The sequence below is a fragment of the Penicillium oxalicum genome, chromosome III (genome assembly GCF_001723175.1).
Source record: "Penicillium oxalicum strain HP7-1 chromosome III, whole genome shotgun sequence".
Lineage (NCBI taxonomy): Eukaryota > Fungi > Ascomycota > Eurotiomycetes > Eurotiales > Aspergillaceae > Penicillium > Penicillium oxalicum.
This window is the reverse complement of record NC_064652.1, coordinates 1,551,533-1,569,807: the sequence shown is the minus strand read 5'-3', so window position 1 is coordinate 1,569,807 and position 18,275 is coordinate 1,551,533. Positions and strand designations below refer to the sequence as shown.

At 52.7% G+C, this 18,275-nt stretch overlaps 6 protein-coding genes across 6 annotated transcripts; 3 read left to right on the top strand and 3 right to left on the bottom strand.

Moving 5' to 3' along the window:
- Positions 1–1,603: 1,603 nt before the first annotated feature.
- On the bottom strand, positions 1,604–3,381 carry POX_c04019 (Beta-glucosidase 1B; the record flags this gene model as incomplete). The annotated part of the gene is made up of 4 exons (XM_050112904.1): positions 1,604–1,742; positions 1,831–2,416; positions 2,547–3,019; positions 3,128–3,381. The coding sequence occupies 4 exons, from the start codon at positions 3,379–3,381 to the stop codon at positions 1,604–1,606; spliced, it is 1,452 nt and encodes a 483-aa protein (XP_049970460.1).
- A 1,699-nt stretch (positions 3,382–5,080) lies between these two features.
- POX_c04018 (uncharacterized protein) lies at positions 5,081–7,389 on the bottom strand (the record flags this gene model as incomplete). The annotated part of the gene is made up of 3 exons (XM_050112903.1): positions 5,081–6,915; positions 7,007–7,093; positions 7,194–7,389. 3 exons carry the CDS (start codon positions 7,387–7,389, stop codon positions 5,081–5,083), a joined length of 2,118 nt encoding a protein of 705 aa, XP_049970459.1.
- Positions 7,390–8,092: 703 nt separating this feature from the next.
- POX_c04017 (WD repeat-containing protein slp1) lies at positions 8,093–10,078 on the top strand (the record flags this gene model as incomplete). The annotated part of the gene is made up of 1 exon (XM_050112902.1): positions 8,093–10,078. One exon carries the CDS (start codon positions 8,093–8,095, stop codon positions 10,076–10,078), a length of 1,986 nt encoding a protein of 661 aa, XP_049970458.1.
- Positions 10,079–11,152: 1,074 nt separating this feature from the next.
- Positions 11,153–13,050, top strand: POX_c04016 (uncharacterized protein; the record flags this gene model as incomplete). Its single annotated transcript, XM_050112901.1, has 4 exons — positions 11,153–11,170; positions 11,324–11,425; positions 11,782–12,941; positions 13,011–13,050. 4 exons carry the CDS (start codon positions 11,153–11,155, stop codon positions 13,048–13,050), a joined length of 1,320 nt encoding a protein of 439 aa, XP_049970457.1.
- Positions 13,051–13,535: 485 nt separating this feature from the next.
- POX_c04015 (uncharacterized protein) lies at positions 13,536–14,048 on the top strand (the record flags this gene model as incomplete). The annotated part of the gene is made up of 1 exon (XM_050112900.1): positions 13,536–14,048. The coding sequence occupies one exon, from the start codon at positions 13,536–13,538 to the stop codon at positions 14,046–14,048; it is 513 nt and encodes a 170-aa protein (XP_049970456.1).
- Positions 14,049–14,837: 789 nt separating this feature from the next.
- On the bottom strand, positions 14,838–16,787 carry POX_c04014 (uncharacterized protein; the record flags this gene model as incomplete). Its single annotated transcript, XM_050112899.1, has 3 exons — positions 14,838–15,152; positions 15,220–16,273; positions 16,444–16,787. The coding sequence occupies 3 exons, from the start codon at positions 16,785–16,787 to the stop codon at positions 14,838–14,840; spliced, it is 1,713 nt and encodes a 570-aa protein (XP_049970455.1).
- Positions 16,788–18,275: the final 1,488 nt, after the last annotated feature.

Here is an 18,275-nt window from a genome sequence, read left to right as displayed (position 1 = left end):
TTGTTGAGCGCTGGAGAATGGACCAGGTAGTTTCTTGTCGCGTGTCTCATTGAGTCTTTCAATATTCTACCGTCCATGGAGCTCATCACGAATTTTGACGAGAAGCCATGATTCAATATTTGAGTAGACGGTGGCCGAGGAAGAAAAGAAAGGACAAGAAAAAAAGAAAAAAGAGAGAGGAGATGGAGACGCACCAACGCGTGACCAGGGCTGAGTGAGGTAACCTCCGAGCTTGCTTAAGGTTTACATCTCGACTACTTCTCTTCCTTCTGCTACCGACTACCCGTAAGAGGAATGGAGTACCTCACTGACTTCGTACTTTGTGTTGTGTACAACTGCAAGTATGACTATGCAGCAGGTAGATACTAGCAACGGTTCTCCACACGACGCTAAACACGGAGGAGGAAGAAAAGCACCCTGGGATTTAGCGGATTCCTTCGTGATTTAATTCTATTTTTTAAAGGGGGAGGGCTGTTGGACTAATTTCGTTTTGGCAACAGGAATATGGATGCTATTCATGTAATTCCGTCAAAACTCTCCCTCTCTCTCTCCTGAACCATTTCTTAGTACTCTTGAAGCGGACTGCTCAGCCATTCACGTCCAGGAGCAAGGGAAATCAAACTGAACGTGTGACCAGGTCTCCTCTTGCAAAAAAAAAAAAGTTGACCAAAGAAAATCCTCTTTCTAGGCTCACATAGAAGAAGACGTCCCGTATACGATCACGAGCAGTCGTCGGCTATCAGTGTGCTCCAAATGAATAGACAAGGTTATGGTTACTGGTAACCAATCTACTGATTCCTGCGGAGGAATGGACACCTACTAAACACAGGGCTGTTACTTGTACCAGACCTGGCCCCAGGTGGGGAGTTCTGGAAGTTGTATCTTTTTTTCCAGAATACCTAGGTGCGCGGTAAATATGTATTGTACTTCCATCTAACTTTTATCAGAGAAACGGAATCCTTACCTACCATAGCTTGAGGTAGTAGATCTGGAACCAGCCTCGGTACTCATGAACGTAACACCGCAACATTACCTTACAACCCAAGACCAGAATTTTTCCTGTCTTACAGTACTTGGCTTTGACTTTCATGTACCCTCGTGCCCGGCGTTCAAGACGAAAGCAACACGTGGCATCCCCCCCCGGACGATGGTTGACCCCGTGGCATGCTGCACCTCTGGCTGAGCTGCGCCAGCCCGTCGCAACAGACTCGGCGGGACCAGGGGTGGTAAATTGAAAGTCGTCAGAACCGTCTTTGGACCGGATTTGATACCTACCTTGGCTTCCTAGGTTTCCCCCGACTGGACATATCCCGGGGGCCAGGACTAGAATGACTACAGGCCCGAAAAGAAAACTGAAAAGATGAACTCGGAAATTGTAGAAACTGTTCATTCCTATATTCCCCTTTGCAAAAGGTCCAGACCGGTCAAAGCCGTCTTTTTGGCCCCGGGGTATTTAACACCATGTCCAGCGTGGTTATCGACAAAACACAAGCAATCAAGCGAACAAGAAAGCAGGAGAATTTAAGACCCCAAAAAAAAGGAACAGGAAAAGAAAAAGAAAAAGAAAATACTTTCAAATCTTCGGGTCTCTCGTAGCCCATATTTATGCCTTCTGGATGAGTTGATCAAAGATCTGACCGATGGCCTTGGCACTCTTCTTGGGAATCCGCTTTTGATCGTTCTCGTAGTCGACATAAGTCACGCCGAAGCGGGTCTCGTAGCCCTCGGCCCATTCAAAGTTGCTATGAACGAAAAAAAAAGACAATATTAGCAAGATGAAACTCTCAAAGTCACTGAAGAAAGAGAAAGGGAAAGAAAAAGAAAACATACTCCATCAGACTCCACGCCATGTAGGCGCGAACATTGACGCCATCAAACGTGTACGCATCAGCCATGGCATTGATGTAATCGGTGAAGTACTGAACACGGAATTCGTCGTTCAACAGCTGCTCCAGGGGCATGTCACTCTCGCCAAGGACACTGGTTCCATTCTCCGTCACGTAGATCTTGGGATATCCGTAGCGCTCACTGAGCCACTTCAGCAGCTTGCGGAAACCAATGGCCGAAGGGCGCAACCAGGGTGATTGCGTGATGGGCCCGACACTGACTCCGTTCTTATCCTCAAGAAGTAGCTCCAGGTTCCCGGCAATGTCGTTGGGGTCGGGCTCGCCCGTCTTGGCACGGATAAAGTTGGCGCAGTAGTGGTTCATTCCGTAGAAATCGTTGCTGCCTTGCACGAGAGCGAGGTCTTCGGGAGTCCAGGCGGGGAGACGATTGCCGAGCTGTTTGATCATACTGTCGGGGTATTTGCCGTGGTAGATCGGGTCGGCAAACCATGAGATGGCGAACTCAATCTTGCGGTCACAAGCTTCCACGTCGGCCGGGTTCTCGGGGTCCCAAGGCTCGGCCCAGTCGCCTGCATACGAGAGCCATAATATCAGCGTCAATCCGACATTATTTTTTCCCCTTCGTCTTCCATTGTTGGGTGAAAAGAGAACAGCATATGGCAAAGGAGTGGGGATAAACACAAAAACGGCCAAGCTTACCGTTCAACGTAATACCAATCTCACCACCATCGCGCTCCTTGAATTCCTCACGGTAGATTTTGACCGCGGCACCGTGACCTACAAGGATGCTGTGGCCGACAATCCACGGCTCAGTTGAGCTGTCACCCACGGGGCTCTTGGTGCGATCACTGGTGTGGCCGGGGGCAAAGGAGCCGTTGTTGTATCCGAGCACCGAGCTGCACCACGGTTCGTTGAAGGTGACCCAGTACTTGACCTTGGGGCTCAAGGCTTGGAAAACGATGCGGGCGTAATTGGCATAGTCGGCCACGAACTCGTCCTTGTTCAGAAAGCCCCCGTACCGCTTGTCCAGCTCGTCGGGCAGATCCCAGTGGAAGAGAGTCACCATGGGAATGATGCCGGCGTCCAGGAGATCGTCCACAAACTTCACGTAGAATTGGAGACCCTTCTTGTTGATGGGGTCATTGCGGCCGCCGAGAGGAATGATTCGAGACCTGAAGCACAAGACCAGCACCCGCGTTAGTCTTAACTGAAATTGAATCTTCCCCGTAGAGACCGCCAATCGGCGGAGAGGAGACGATGGAGCGGAGGAGACACCCTACCAGGATAGTGAGAACCGGTACGCTTTAGCACCGCATGCCTTCAACAGGGCAATGTCCTCATGGGTGCGATGATACGAGTCGCATGCGATGTCGCCCGATCCACCACCCGCAATCTTGCCCGGGATCTTGCAGAAAGTGTCCCAGATTGAGGGACCTCGCCCATCCTCTTCCACGGCACCCTCGATTTGGTACGAGGCTGTGGCAAATCCCCAGAGAAAGTCGGCCGGCAGGTGAGATTGTTCTATCGATCCCATCTTGGCGAAGTCGATTGGAACGGGGGAGAAGAGGGTCAGGGGGGACGTAGTTCAAGCAATTGACGGAGCAAACCTCGACGGTGAAAAGAGTCGATGGAGAGCGCACAGGTGCGACGCAGAGCTGAACCGAGAAACCATTGGAAGCCACACGATTGATATTTATGCACCACTGAGACTTTTTTTTTGGGTGTTGGTGGCAGAGTGGTCCGGAAGGAAAGGCGAGCCTGGCAGCCGAGAGCTTCCTTATCGCGATAGGAACTATCTCCGCCTGCCGGAGCAGATCCCGCTCCCAGAGCGTGGGTGAGTGGAACCGGGATCCCGGGGCTCTGAAAACGGTCTTAGTGTGGAGACTCTCTGGCCCGAGCGAGATGTCGAGTCATGTGCGGAAGAGCACCCGAAGTTCTGTGATGGATGACAAGCTGAAAGTCGAGAATGGATTATGAAATAATAAGAAAAAAAAATTCACGAAAATCAAAATCAAAAAGAAAAAAAGAAAGAAAGAAATACCAAGATAGGCTCAAACTTAACTGACTACTTCGGGATGACCCTAGGTTTCACACAGATTAGGGGATGTATACCGAGGGTCCATCAATAATCCATATGGCTCATGGAGCACATCTAGTGCAACGCCTCGACAGACTCGACATAGGCGATGAACCTGGGCTCAGACAGCACATTATTGTTGACCCTGGGGGGGAGCTCTCGGGTTGGTCCTGAGCTCGGTGGCTTCACGATAGAGTCGGCCACTCAGGCGGCACCAGGCTACCAGTAGCTTACTCAGCCCCGTTCGAAGGACATGAACTTAGGCTACCTACCTAACTATGATGATAGCAGAAGAAAGGAAGGCATCAATCCAGATGAGGACAGCAAGGGCTCAGATCCAACAAGGTTTCCTCAGCACAACGGAGACCTACATGAGGCACCACCGGTTAGACGGGCCGCAGACCATCGGCCATTCGAGCTACCTACCACAAAGGGCAAGGAGATGAGAGAATTTCTAACATAGCTGGGTAGAGAAGTAGAAAGGTATCACTTTGAGGCTGCCTGCATCCTCCTGTGCAGTATCCAGATCGGACAGGCATTCGGCCTTGTCAAAGGGTGCGCATCGAGTCAAAATGGGAGATGCCCCTTCGTCGAGGACGCTTAGAGCAGCTCCACGGGTGGGGCGGTGATGGAGAAGCTCATGAAGCTAAGGTGGTCTTTCTGCATGTCGACCACCGAGTCCGCCGCGGATGTATGTGATGATTCAGTGTCTGGCGTCCACTGGCCCAGCATCTAGTGTCTACCTGTCGAGTAACGTCAAGCTGTCTACTATCTTGTGTCCACTTTGTCCACTGGCCACTGGTTGACTAGGCATGTATATTTGGTACTGCAGGTCAGTAATGCTGACGCCACATGGGATTTCTTTTTGAAACACAAACGCTTCCTGTCCGTAGGGAGGGGGGGGGGAGAGAAAAAAAAAGAGAAATAGATCATGACATGGTGGACAGTGAACCCTGTCAGGGAGAGAAACTCCCATACAAATATGCTCCAAAATCACTCAATCAAGCCCGTGCCAAGCCCACAAGAACCCCCTTTCCCCCCACATCCCTGCGAGCACAAGCGGGCCTTGAACACAGATCAAAAAACAAATTGAAAGGGAAAAAAACAAAAAAAACAAAAAAACGCCGGAAGATGATGCGTGTCGAATTCGTTCTGCTCATGAGAGGATCATGTCTTCATCTTCGGATTCATCATCTAAGCTCACGCCGGAAGCTAACCGGTTGTGGGCAGGCCTGGAGTCCCGGTCATAGTGGGTATCCGCCCCAAACGCGCCGACCATCTCCAGATCAGGTCCCGCCACGATACGTCCCTCGGTATCGACCACTTCGCAGAGTCGGATCAAGCTCTCATGGCTCAGAGATTTGAACCCATCCGTCCGGACAATGCGACCCCAGTGTGTCAGGCAGAATTGTGCCGCACGGCGCATCAGCCAATGCTCATTTGTCCGACCAGCTCGTTCCCATACGATGGCGGCGTTCTCCACATCCAACTCAGAGCTCAGCCGATTGACACAGAGCAGACGGAGTTTAGGCATGTCATAGAGGTTGGCCATGACTAACATGCCCGCCACGTCGGCCACACTCGAGCAGTACTCGGGATGTCCCGCAATGCTATCGGTGTAGAGATAATACAAAAAGGCTCGCACCGCGGAGTAGGGCTCAGGGATGTGCATCCTCTTCGTATGATACTCGGCCATCTGGGCGGCATATAGGCGCTTGAAATGCGGCCACCGTAGTTGGAGGATGATCTTGTGCACATGGATTGGGTCCGATGTGGCAGCCGTTGGCTCCACAAAGGTGCACTGGGCATGAGCGGGGGCACCGGCCGGACTGTTCCCCGGGTCATCTGAGACGGAGGCGTCATGATCGTCACGTATCGCGGTGATGACAAAGTCCGCACCGCTGCCCGACTCAGGGGATTGGTCAAAGACAGTAGCAAGGTCAGCCCCAAGGCTCGACACGGGCGACTGCCCTGGTCGGTCATCTGGCCACGAGACACCCTGCAGGGGAGCGTCGGCGGAGAGAGTATTACCGAGGATGCCATATCTCTCCAAATCGATAGCCAGAATTTGACTCATGTGATTCTCATCGACAGCCCCTGGCGCATTGGCCAGGTCGAGGCTACATCCCAGCAACCAGGCTTTTGTCCCTGTTTGGTTGACGGTACAATAATGCCAGCGGAAGCCAGGCCGGAAGATTTCCGGTCCGTCAGCCAGCCGCTGCCAGCGCAAAGAGTTGAGATCCAGCGCGGAGAGGCTACAGTCCTGCGACCGCACAGTTTCGGAAGGCGTGATAAAGTTCAGCAAAGCTCCCGAGGTGAATGACTGGAACTGTGTCCCGGAGGATTGTTGAGGCACGTTGGGCCCGGCAACGAATCGCATAGAGGAGATTGCGCCTGGGGCGAGGGGTTTGCGACGACTGAGATTGCGCACTTGAATACTGGCGGAGTTGGCCGGATACACGCCCGAGCGAGGTGAAAGCTGCTGTGAAGCTGGGCTGGATACCAGGTCTGAGAGATGAGTAGAGGGCGAGTACATATTTGGGAGACGCACAGTACCTGAGGCGGACTTCATTCCAGTCAAAGAAGGTGAACCCTTGAGATCAAGCCACCAGATGTCCGATGTACGTTCCATGTTTGGATCCAGTCCTCCAAAAATCCAAAGTCGGTTGCCCCAAACCCAAGCAGTGTGATCGTACCGAGCGGTGAAACTCCATGTTCGCGACCAGGTCCAGGTTTGCAAGTCCAAATAGCTCAAATCATCGAGGATCACACTGTTCTCACCCGTGACGCCTCCCGAAATAAATAATTTGTGGTCATGAATGACAGCAGCGTGGCGCGCTCGGCCCCGCGGGACTACACCCGAGATTTGAGGCAAAGTCCAGTGGAAGGTCTTGAGATCAAGAATGATGATGTCGGAGAGATACTCGCGATGTTCGTTTTCGCCTCCAAAGATGATCAGCTTGTCCCCCTGGTAGAGGCTAGCGGTGTGCCCTAGAGCAAAGCAAAATAGCAGAATTAGCGTCAAAGGTCCTTTCTTAAGCTGTCTGCAAGTATTTTAAACAAAGGGGGGAAGTTTATATACCCATGCGAACACCCGGAATATCACCGTAATTATTGACCAATTCCCATTTCAAAGTGTTCAAGTCAAGTCGGAGCACGTGGTTGTACACTAAGTGGCGATTGTCATGTTAGTGTTCCAACTTGGAAAGTTGCTGGTACACCAAAGGTGAGGAATGATCTGTTCAAACAAGGCGATAGACAGTACTCACCTTCATCAGTGTACTGGTCGAAGCCGCCAAAGGCATAGATAGTATCATTGTCGCAGTACGTTAATGAAGCATTGACCAAGCATGCCGGCACACGGCCCTGTGCCTTTTTCACTGCAGGGACTGAGTCTGCCGCAGCAGTGGCCAGCTGCCCACTGGCAGGACTTGCTGGCATCACATATGTATCCCGTGATTGCATTGAGAAAATAATACTGGTTACGGGAGTAGGTCACTGTTGGATTCAAAGAGGCTCGGACTTTCAGCATATGATGACGGAAGTCGAGGGAGAGAGTGGGTCCCAGGTGGAACAGAACGGTAGATGAGTGGGGGACGGTGGTCGGAATCGGCCATGAGACAAAGAAATCAACAGGTTGAGCGGGAGAACAAGCGGGTGTGGTAAAGAGAAGGCCTTGGGCTCAACCAGCTGTCTTCAAATGATACTTCAAGCCCTCACTTGGCGGAGATGATTTGCACCCTGACAAGTCAATGCCGATCTCGAGGGGTCATGGTACAGAAGACCGCTCGGGACGCCGAGCTCTCCTGAAATGTTTTCCGACAAGGCGAGGTTTCGGAAGTTCGCCAGTTGCCGCTGTGTCATGTGCAAAATGGGGCTAGTCCCAAACGGGACTGGTACATGCGTGTACCTTGGCCAACGGTTGCCCCAGCAAGGGTCCCCTTAGTCCGCATGTAGAATATTATTTATTCCATCCTTAGGGTCATTCTTCCTTTCCTACCACCCATACTCTATCTGCAAGATTACCCACACTCTATCTTCTGCTCCATATTCTCATTCTGCATTGTTTTCTGCATTCTGCATTTGACTATCATTCGTGGCTCGGTACGCCTGTGACCGAGTGTATTTGATTATCCCTCACGAGGTGAAAGTTTGCACAGTCTCAGTCATGGCCACTGCTTCGGTCTCAACGCCAGTGAAGACCCATCCTGGGATCTTCTCCTCCAAAACAGCTGGTGGTCGTATGCCATTGACTCCATCACCTAACACACGAGTGACTCCAAGGGCATCCGACGAGTCGTCCCCATTTACTCCACAAAAGGCCGACGCAGGCTACGAGAAGCCCAAATCGGTTTATGGTGGAAACCTGTCCTCATATTTTGCCAAGTCATCCAGCAATAAAACTACCACCTCGAAGCCCTCAGTCACCAGGTCATCGCTTGCCAAGCCCTCTATCCCTAAAATATCCGTGCCAAAAACGGCAGCCGCAAAGCCCGCAGCGACAAAACCCGCCGTTGCAAAGTCCTCTGTCACCAAGACTTCACGAACGCACCGTGATTCTCCCAAGTCCAATATTGCACGCACTCGGCATTCACCAAAGCATCTGCAACTCGGGGTGTCTGACTGGTCTCTCACCGGCACAGGTCCGTCGTCGACCGGGCAGACCCCTGTAAAAGAACGCCCGCGACGAGAGGTGCCGACTCGGGCTCGTCCGAGCAAGACGACTGTTCGAATCCCACACAATGCCGGTGACCGCTTTATCCCCAATCGCTCAGCCAGTGAAGGTCTTGTGACTAGCGGCGCTGCGAAACCCAATGAGTCCCAACGTCCCAAAACAAGTGGGAGCGAGGGTTCGACTGTTCTTGCCTCTGCAGCCAGTGCATTCGATATCAGCGGACGTGGCGTTGAGGATGAATTGACGGCAGCCCTGGACAATCTGGGGCTGGACGACTCTGAACAGCCAAGCTACACCCGTCCAGCTCCCGATGCCGTTGCCTACGAGTCGTCCCTGGCCGATGCTTGTGGTGTAAATCTGAACACCCGCATTCTCGCATTCAAGCCTGCGCCGCCAGAGTCATCTAAGCCCATCGACCTCCGGGCTCAGTACAACCGGCCCCTTCGATCTGCCAAGTCTCAAGGCGCTCAATTCCGACGACGAGTGCAGACTGCTCCTGAGCGTGTTCTGGACGCACCCGGTCTTTTGGATGACTACTATCTTAACTTGCTGGATTGGAGCTCTGGAAACCAGGTCGCCATCGGTCTGGAGCGCAACGTCTATGTCTGGTCGGCCGAGTCTGGCACTGTCAGCTGCCTCTTGGAGTCGGCGCCTGATACCTACATTAGCAGCGTCAAGTGGAGTGGCGATGGTGCTTACGTTGGAGTTGGGTTGGGAACTGGTGAGGTGCAGATTTGGGATGTTGAAGAGGGCACGAAGCTTCGCAGCATGTACGGCCACGATTCCCGCGTCGGTGTGATGGGCTGGTCCAAGCACTTGCTGTCCACAGGAGCACGCAGCGGTCTCGTTTTCAACCACGATGTTCGCATCGCCGATCACAAGGTGGCCGAGCTCGTATCCCACACCTCCGAAGTCTGCGGTCTCGAGTGGCGCTCCGATGGTGCTCAGCTTGCGACGGGCGGTAATGACAACCTCGTCAATATTTGGGATGCTCGCTCGCTGAGTGCGCCCAAGTTCACCAAGACCAACCACCGTGCTGCCGTCAAGGCTCTCAGTTGGTGCCCATGGCAGCTAAACCTGCTCGCGACTGGTGGTGGATCGTACGATCGTCACATTCACTTCTGGAACACCACCACCGGTGCTCGCACAAACAGCATCGATACCGGATCACAGGTCACCAGTCTCCGGTGGAGCAACCACTACCGTGAGATTGTCAGCTCAAGCGGATTCCCAGACAATTCGCTCAGTATCTGGAGCTATCCGACCCTGGTGCGCAACGTTGAGATCCCTGCCCACGAGACTCGTGTTCTTCACAGCAGCCTGAGTCCTGACGGCCAAATGTTGGCCACCGCGGCTGCCGACGAAAGCCTGAAGTTCTGGAAGGTCTTTGAGCGCAAGCCGGGTAGCAGCGCCTCGTCTTCTCGCGAGGGTGGCGTTGGTAGCAAGGCTCAGCTCACAAAGTCCATGACCATCCGCTGAGCCGTGAGCCACGCCGCCACTGTCACGTCTTCTTGTCTTTATTTCTTTTTTCTTGTTTCTTCTGTCCATACATTGTTCATACCCACATTTCCATGTTTTACTTGCGGGTATTTTGGAGTTGGAGAGAGGGGTTTGGTTTGAATGCGGGCGCTTTGTAGGACATTACTTCACGGTCAGATGCGGGGGGAGAAGGAGCCTTTGGAGTTTAGCAGTATGATTCTTGCACCATCAGATTGAATAGCCCATTGTTATTGCATTTACTCATTACATGCCGCTCGAGGGAAAAAAATTCGGCTCATCCTCTTCAATTGTCGGGTAGCTGGTAGATAGTCCTTCGGATTCTTGAGATGAACACAATTGTCTTGTCAAGGAGACTTCCATACGTTCATAGATTGGCCCGAATGAATTGTGAGGCGAGTCGCTCAAAGTCAGTATTCCTCGCGTCTGACTGGGTGCCATGCACAGAAAACGAGTCCAGCTCGTGTCTCGGTGGCCTTTGAGTGCAATGAGACAAGGACGCCCTCTGTTAAGACAATCTCATCAATCATGTGCTACCTGAGTCTCTAGGTACCTATCACCTCAGTACTTGGCTAAGGTGGAAGTTGGGAGGTGAGGCGAATCTACTAGTTGGAAGAGGTTGGCACTGGGCTGGTCCCGATTGCCGGGCATGACTAAGCACCGCGGCGTTGGAGTCGCTTTTCGACTGCCCTGGACTAACCTTCACCTTCCCCAACTCATCGGCCAGCCTATCCAGCCCGCTCCACCCTACAGTTTGCCATTTTGGGGACTCCCTGCTCGAATTCCACTCTACATTCGTTGCCCATTTCCTACAAGCATCATCTGCGATCACAAAGGCTGCCGGTGGCTACACTGTACTCCGAGAGGCGTGATCCACCATTGCTCCAGCGGGAACACCGTTGCGACGGACGGCCCTCTCCTCAAACACAGTTGAACATTGAATAGTACACGCCCTCGGCCACATCCTGGAATCATTCTCCTTGACTTTTTCCCAGCCACTCTCAATATTGAGCATAGTCGTTGCCAGCTTGTCGGCTGCCCTCTTCTAGTGTCAACATGTCGAATCAACAAGTGGTAAGTGACCCTCGTGACATCCTACCCACTCCCTTTGTAACGACATGACAATCGCCTGCCTGGTCACTACAATGTCTCGCGGCACAGAAGCACTGGTGATCATCGACCACTGCGCCACGATTGCATCGAGATGTTGACTGTTTGTCGGGACAGGGTGCGGTGTTCGAGAAGGTGATCAAGGACGTCTGCGAGAACTCCCAGGTCGACTTTGAGGAAAGCGGCGTTGACCAGAAGACATTGCTGGATTTGCGTGAGGTCAGTGAAAACCCTCTTGTCTTCTCTTTTTCTTTTTCCCCCTGGTTTTCATCTCGCCATACGTTTGAGCCCCTGGTCACTTGAAGTCTGGGGAGGGTCAGCCTCAAAGCGGGGGGGATCCCGAGATGAGTGCGGGAGGCGATGCCCAGGAGGGGAGGGAGTCGGTTTATGAGACTCCCCTTTATATGCCGCCGCCGCTTCCCGCCCCAGACGGGTTTAGCCCACTCGGCCATCATTCGTCGAATGGTCTCCCCATACTTCAGGGCCATCCCACCCATTGCTATATTCCCTCTACTCGCTATACTTGCCTCTCTTCCAACACAGCACTAATGCTCGTCGTTTCCCTCTTCTTTTAGACCTGGCAGAAGAAACTCTCTTCGGTCAATGTGGCTCATTTCCCATGGGACCCTCCAGTCCAGCCAGTCGCCCAGGCTCCTCTGCCTCCTCAGGCCACTGTTCCATCCAATGCTCCTCGTCCACCACCACCCCAGCAGCACCAGCAACACCAGCAACACCAGCAGCATCAGCAGCATCAGCAGCATCAGCAGCATCAGCACCCTCAGCAACCTCAGCAACCCCAGCAACCCCAGCAATATCAGCCACACCAGCAACCCCAGCAACATCAGCCGCACCAGCAACCTCAGCAACACCAGCATGTCCCTCCGCCCGTTTCTATGCCTCAGCAAGCTCCAATGCCAGGCCCAGTGCCTGCCGCCCATTCCAATCCTGCCGCGCCTGTTGCGACTGCGCCTATGACTGCGCCAAGAATTAAGACCGAGCCGGGCACGGGCGGAATGTCTTCCATGCCGCCCATGCACCCCAACATGCCTGCGACCACAACGCCCAATCCGCAAATGGCCCGGGACCGCGCCGCCGCGCAGCTGACGCAGCGTTTCGGTGCCTCAGCGGCCACATCTGTCAGCCAACTCCAGTCTCAACCGGCTGGGCAACAGCAATACCCGCAGCAGCATTATTCCTCAAACGGCCATGCGCCCCAGGTCAAACAAGAGTCGAATCAGCCTTCGCTCGGATCCGGCCAGACCGACGGCGCTGGTGATGCTTTATCGGACTGGAAGGCGGAAGTTGCCCGCCGTCGGGAAGCCGCTCAGAACGGCCAGGGAGATCATCTCCTGCGTGAGTACATCAAGCATCAGATGAGCGGGCTGGAAGGTGGCGGCTTGCTCCGCCCCCTGTCGGAACAAGAGTCATCTGCTACCAAGGCTCGTCGCTCAGCTTTGATTGCTCCCTTGCTTCGGACCGACGAGTCGCAGTCAACATCATCTCCCCCCCCAGCACATGGACAGTTTGACGGCCCGGACGACGACGTCAAGGAGGAGGAAGACGAAGACGCGATCAACTCAGACCTGGACGATCCTGACGACCTTGTTGATCACGAGGCAGAGGCCGACGAGGCCGAGGGTCAGGTCATGCTGTGCACATATGACAAGGTCCAACGTGTCAAGAACAAGTGGAAGTGCACTTTGAAGGACGGGATCTTGACCACTGGCGGTAAAGAGTGAGTTTTGTCCTGCCTGGCGAGTTTTTAGCTGTGGAGTGTCTCCAGCCCGCTAATTCAGAACTACAGATACGTTTTCCACAAGGGTCAAGGTGAATTTGAGTGGTGATTGATTCATTCGCCGCCTTCCCCGACCTCGCGTTATTTCAAAAGTCTACCTTGACTTCTACGTCTTCATCCCGCCGTCAATTCGTAATACCTTTTTTGTTGGCTGTTCTGTCTCTGCTGTGCCTATGGTACTATTTCATGAAACCCTCCTCCCAATGTTCTTCTGCCCTCCTTCTCCTTCAATATTCTTCCAAGGGTTGGTGGATTGATTGATGCAAGCGAATCCTTCTGGCCTTTGATATCTCCTCATGAATTCTCATTCAAATTTGGTTATTCTCCGCTTTTTTCTCGATCTTCACCCAAACTAGACCGTTCAACCGCCTCTTGTGAAGTCGACCTTGGGGTTCTGCAATATTAGGCCGTCCATCTTGGTTCATCAGTCAGCCTTCAACTCCAGTCTGGATGCTCCTCTCGAAACGTGTTTTGGGTAGGGATGGAACTTATATATCTGTTCATCCAATTCGTGCAAATTGCCGTGTTTCCATAATGTTCATCATCGGACAAGGAAGACTTCCTGTCTCTCAAGAAACTCAAACAATTCAAGGTTGCATAAGTTCTATTCTCCCAAAAAAAAGTAAATGGCCGTCTTCCACCAACTACGTACTAGCAGGCATTCACCGCGATGATCAGCAGTTGGCAGTTACTGAAAATTATCAAAGCCAGCCCATAGGTGGCGGCTGGGGAAGAGAATGGAAACAGAGCTTGAAAAGCCAAGGTTTATATCAAATCTCATATATACATCATCTGGACGCCAGGCGAGCCGTACTTTTTTATAAATCCGGTGTGTCAGTCCGAGTTCCAGTTCGAGATTCCAACGAGCTCTTCCAAGCCAACCACACAACGCTGGAGGATATTGAAGTGTGCAGGGACCGGTCTCGGGGGCTTTGTTTGCTAGATACCAGCAAAGGATGCCAAGAGCTGGTTCGTAGCACGGCCCACAAGCTTGATCGGGTGGTCTTTGACGTCAAGTCAAAAAGGTATCATCGGAATCGTGAGTGAATCTGAAGGCGAAAGGAAGGGAAAGAAGGGAAGGCAGGCGGGAAGGAATATCGACGCCAGCCCTCGAATGAATCCAAAGTGGGACAGGGGAAGTAACTCGGTCATCAACATGACCTGATTTATGGAAATCAATCGCGTAAAATCAACAAGCCACCTAACCGGTGCATAGAACGCAAAACAAGAGGCAAATCACAGGAGAGCTCGAATGGGTAAAAATGAAAAAAAAAACCCCGTGTATGTCAACGCCTTTTGCCATGGGTTGCTCGGTGCGATTCCAACCGAACAGAATGGCAGAGGAGAGACTTGCAGGTGGAGCCAGGTCGCTTATCACAGCATACAAGCAAAATAGATGGCGATCTTATTTTGTGGAGATCAGCGCTGTTGAAGTAAGGGGCGGATAAAAACCTCGATCAGCAAGAAGAATCTCGCTAAGATGCAAGTCCGGAGGGCGCCTCTGCCGTAGATCGATAAACTGCTGCATGAATTCTCAAAGTCATCCAGTGTATCAGGGTAGCCAGACCGAAATCAAAGGATACGTAACCCCATGTCCAAGAAAAGAAGACAGAAGCCAGAGACACAGAAAAAGAAAACAAAAACTCCAAAAGTCACCGAACCAAATCATGACGTCGTGTTTGGAAAAGGGCTTTTTCCCAAGACAAGAATAGGAAAGAGAGAGAAGAGAAAACACCTCTTGAGTGATCGTCCAGGTGATCCCTGAGAATTATATATACGGACGAGCAGCAGGCACACATTTCCCGAGCTTGTTCACTGTCCATCTGATCTGCACTCTTATAGAAGGCCTTCTTCGCCAATGCCGGGCAAGCCAGCTCCTGCCACGTTGATGTTTTGTCCCTGCATGACACCCCCACCGAGATTCAAATTGCGGCCTGCGGCAAGCTGGAAATCAGGATTGCAAGGCGGCGAATGCGACTTGTGGTATTTGAGGCCGTTGAGATTCTTGTAGCGTTTGCCACACACTTCACAACGATATGGCTTCTCTTTCTCCATGCCGAGAGTGCCCGGGTAAGGCGTCGACGTTTCCGGATTGACGATAGAAAAGGTTCCGTCGGCGTTATCATGTAGCTGTTGATTATTATGGCCGTGCTAAAGAGAATACCCCAATACGTTAGAATACTGGTCTCGGCTCGAGATTGAGGTTGCAGATACTTACCGCCTTGTGATATTTCAGACCGTTCTGATTCTTATACGCCTTTTCGCACCCAATGACGGGACAGCGGAAGGGCTTGGGCTCCTCGTTGGGAAGGATCGATGTGGTGTCGGGCACACCAGCCAGAAGCTGCTGTTCCCTGATCCGTCGCGCAATGTCGCTGTTTGGACCGTACTGAGCTCCGCTGAGCTTAAAGTGTGCATTTGGTGTTCCCATGCCTCCACTGGGGCTGAAAAGCCGCTTAGCTGGCTCATCGATGCACAGATCAACCATGTCATTATTGCCCGGGTAGCGTCCGTAGTGAGCTTGGTTCTGTCCCATCATGTTTGGTTGCATGTTGAGGTCACCGAAGCCCCCAACGACGTTCTCGTCGATTTCAGCAGGCGTTCCCGGCCCGGAGGAATCGGGCGTATTCCGGAATTGAGAGGTTTGAAGTGGGTTGGCCATGAGTGTCGGTGTGTTGACAGAAGACACGGTGGGATTGTTCGAGAGGGACAGCGGACGTGAAGAGCCCACGGGAGTACCGGGCTGGGACGGGCTATTGAAGCCCTGGTGGCTAGGGAGCATGCCCAAATTCAGCTGAGGGCCTTGGTTGGGGTTGCCGTATCCACCTTGTCCAGCGTCGCGTAGCTGAGTGGAGAACAACTGCGAGGTGGCAGCATCAGCATCGCCCATTGGGTCGTCTAATTCCATATCATCCATCGTGTCGAGGTCAACGTGTTGTAACGCAGATGGTGTGTGGCCCATTTTTCGCTGCATATCGAGAGTGCGGTCCTGCGAGATGCCACGTCCTTGGTTTCCATGCGGTTGCCCTTGTTGCTGTGCCATTGCTGCTGCGATCGCGGCGCGATTTTCTTGGCTCGGCCGATGCCCTTGGTTGGGTGACTTGGTCGCGTGGGCCTCCTCGTAATGCTGGAGCAGGTCATGGAGAGTCGGCAATGTCACACCACAGCAAGAGAAATCCCGCATGAAGTTAGCCTCCAACTTCGGGAGATATGAGGAAGAGTGGAATGAAGGCGACTGGAAGGTGAATGGAGAGGTGCCGGTCATGATGATACTACGGAAAGATTTGCTTGGTCAGTTATCGAACGCTGTGGAACGATGCCGCTGTGTACAAGGATCCGGAGAAGGAGACCAGGAAAAGAATCCTCCTCTGATCTCCGAGGGCCTCGTGGACCTATCGATCTCGACTTCAGGCCTGATCTCATGGGATGTGCAGCCACTCACTCATCACGGATCCAGCTTCCCACCGACACACCACCCCAGCTCATGCCCCCCACCAAGCTCCCTGCGAGAGACTCTCGCCGGCCCTTGTCGCGGCCTGATCCTGACATCGAGATGGGCTTCGTTCCATTTCCCCATTGTGCGGTAGCATTGGTGATCGAATCCTTGCGTGGTGGGGGGGCCTTGAACACCCCCAGTCCGCTACCAGGATGCAGTGATATGCTACCCGTGCGCTCACCGTTACCAGCCCTTTGGAGTGCCGATGTGAGGTTCGACGCCTGTTGCCCCGGTGGTGACACGGAGGTCGTCTGTCGAGTGGTGATGTCAATAGGAGCAGCGCCTGACATCGTGAAGGATGGAAGGCAAAATGCCGGGGATAGGTATTCGGTCGTTATGTCCAGTCGTTCCCCACACTATATTGCGCGCACTTTGAGCGCAATGAGAGCCAACCTCCAGGAACCCAGCGGGTTGTGACTGTATTGTCTTAGGGAAGAGGGAAAAAAAGAACGTTGAGGCAACTGCCCGAGACTCTAGTTTCCAAATCGGTCTTGCGCAACACCCAAGCACGCCAGAGAGGCGTGAGTCTTGAAGGGTATAAGATTTGATGGGGGGAAAAGTCCCGTGTTGAAACGCGAACGCCTGTAATAGTGAGGAGTTGAAAAAGTGTAAGAAAGTAAATGCGACAGGAGAGCAACTCCCGAGTAAGTGCCCCTCGATGGAAGTGGACTTTTAGGTGGATGGCGGTTTTGGGCGGGTTCGAGGAGTCCACCCTCGGATGATGTCCCACTCTGGTGCTGGGCCCCAGCGAATCGCCAGTGGCTCTTGTGCAGTAGTGGCGATGAACGCGGCGGTTCTTCTGTTTAGATCACCTTGCGCTGTCTTCTTCTAGATCACAGCAACGCGTCTACCACGTTGGAATATCAATGAGGAGTGTTTTTTTTTTCTTCTTCCTGCCTGATGGATTGAGGATCCTCGAGGTGGAAAGGAAGACGGCCGCGTCTCAGCGGGTCGGACTAGGATAGAGGCATCTCTACCGTTTTCGGGTTAGCGCCGTTACAGTGTTATGGACGACACGTGATGCCATGGGGACCCAGCGTCACGTTTTTGGGCATACACCCCGTACAATCCCAGTCTTACACGATTACTCATCACTCCTTCGAGTCCGTCGGAATGACCCAATCGACAGCTGTTTGTAAACTTCAGTACATACTAGCATGTATCCAATGGTACAGTAATAGTCCCCTAGGGTGAACTTGACCCCGTCCACTTATCAACATGCCTTGTGCTTTACTCATGTCAGTGGCTTGACGCGGACCCAGAGCCGGTCTACAAAGTATTGAGACTCGGATGGAGAAATCCATTTAAGTCATCGATCCAAGCAGGACGGAGACCAAGCTGTCGTTGCGTCCACTGCCCAATATGCTTGCCGCCGATCTCAGGGACCGGATGATGCTATGATTCCACGACTCACCGCTCGCCGAGTGCCCCCAACGGAGAACGTCATCTCCGACGCCCTACAACGTAATCTGAAGGAATTTGGAAGGATCATACCCGGACGCATAAACTTTGAGCTTGATTTAATTATCGGCATGACCATCTTTTGAGTCTTCTCCAAACAATTAAGTGAAATACGCACAGCATGCTGTGACCCGCTCCCGGGCAAGGTACTTTGGGTTGCTCATGGGTTGACAGCACTAGAGTCCAATACTGAAAATATGTACTCCGAGCCATGTGTTTGGGGCACCATGGGGAACGCTGGCGGGACTTACATGAAGGCCGGTAATGTATGATACCGTTCGGTAACAGTCTAGTGCGAATCAGGCGCGGGGCCAAGC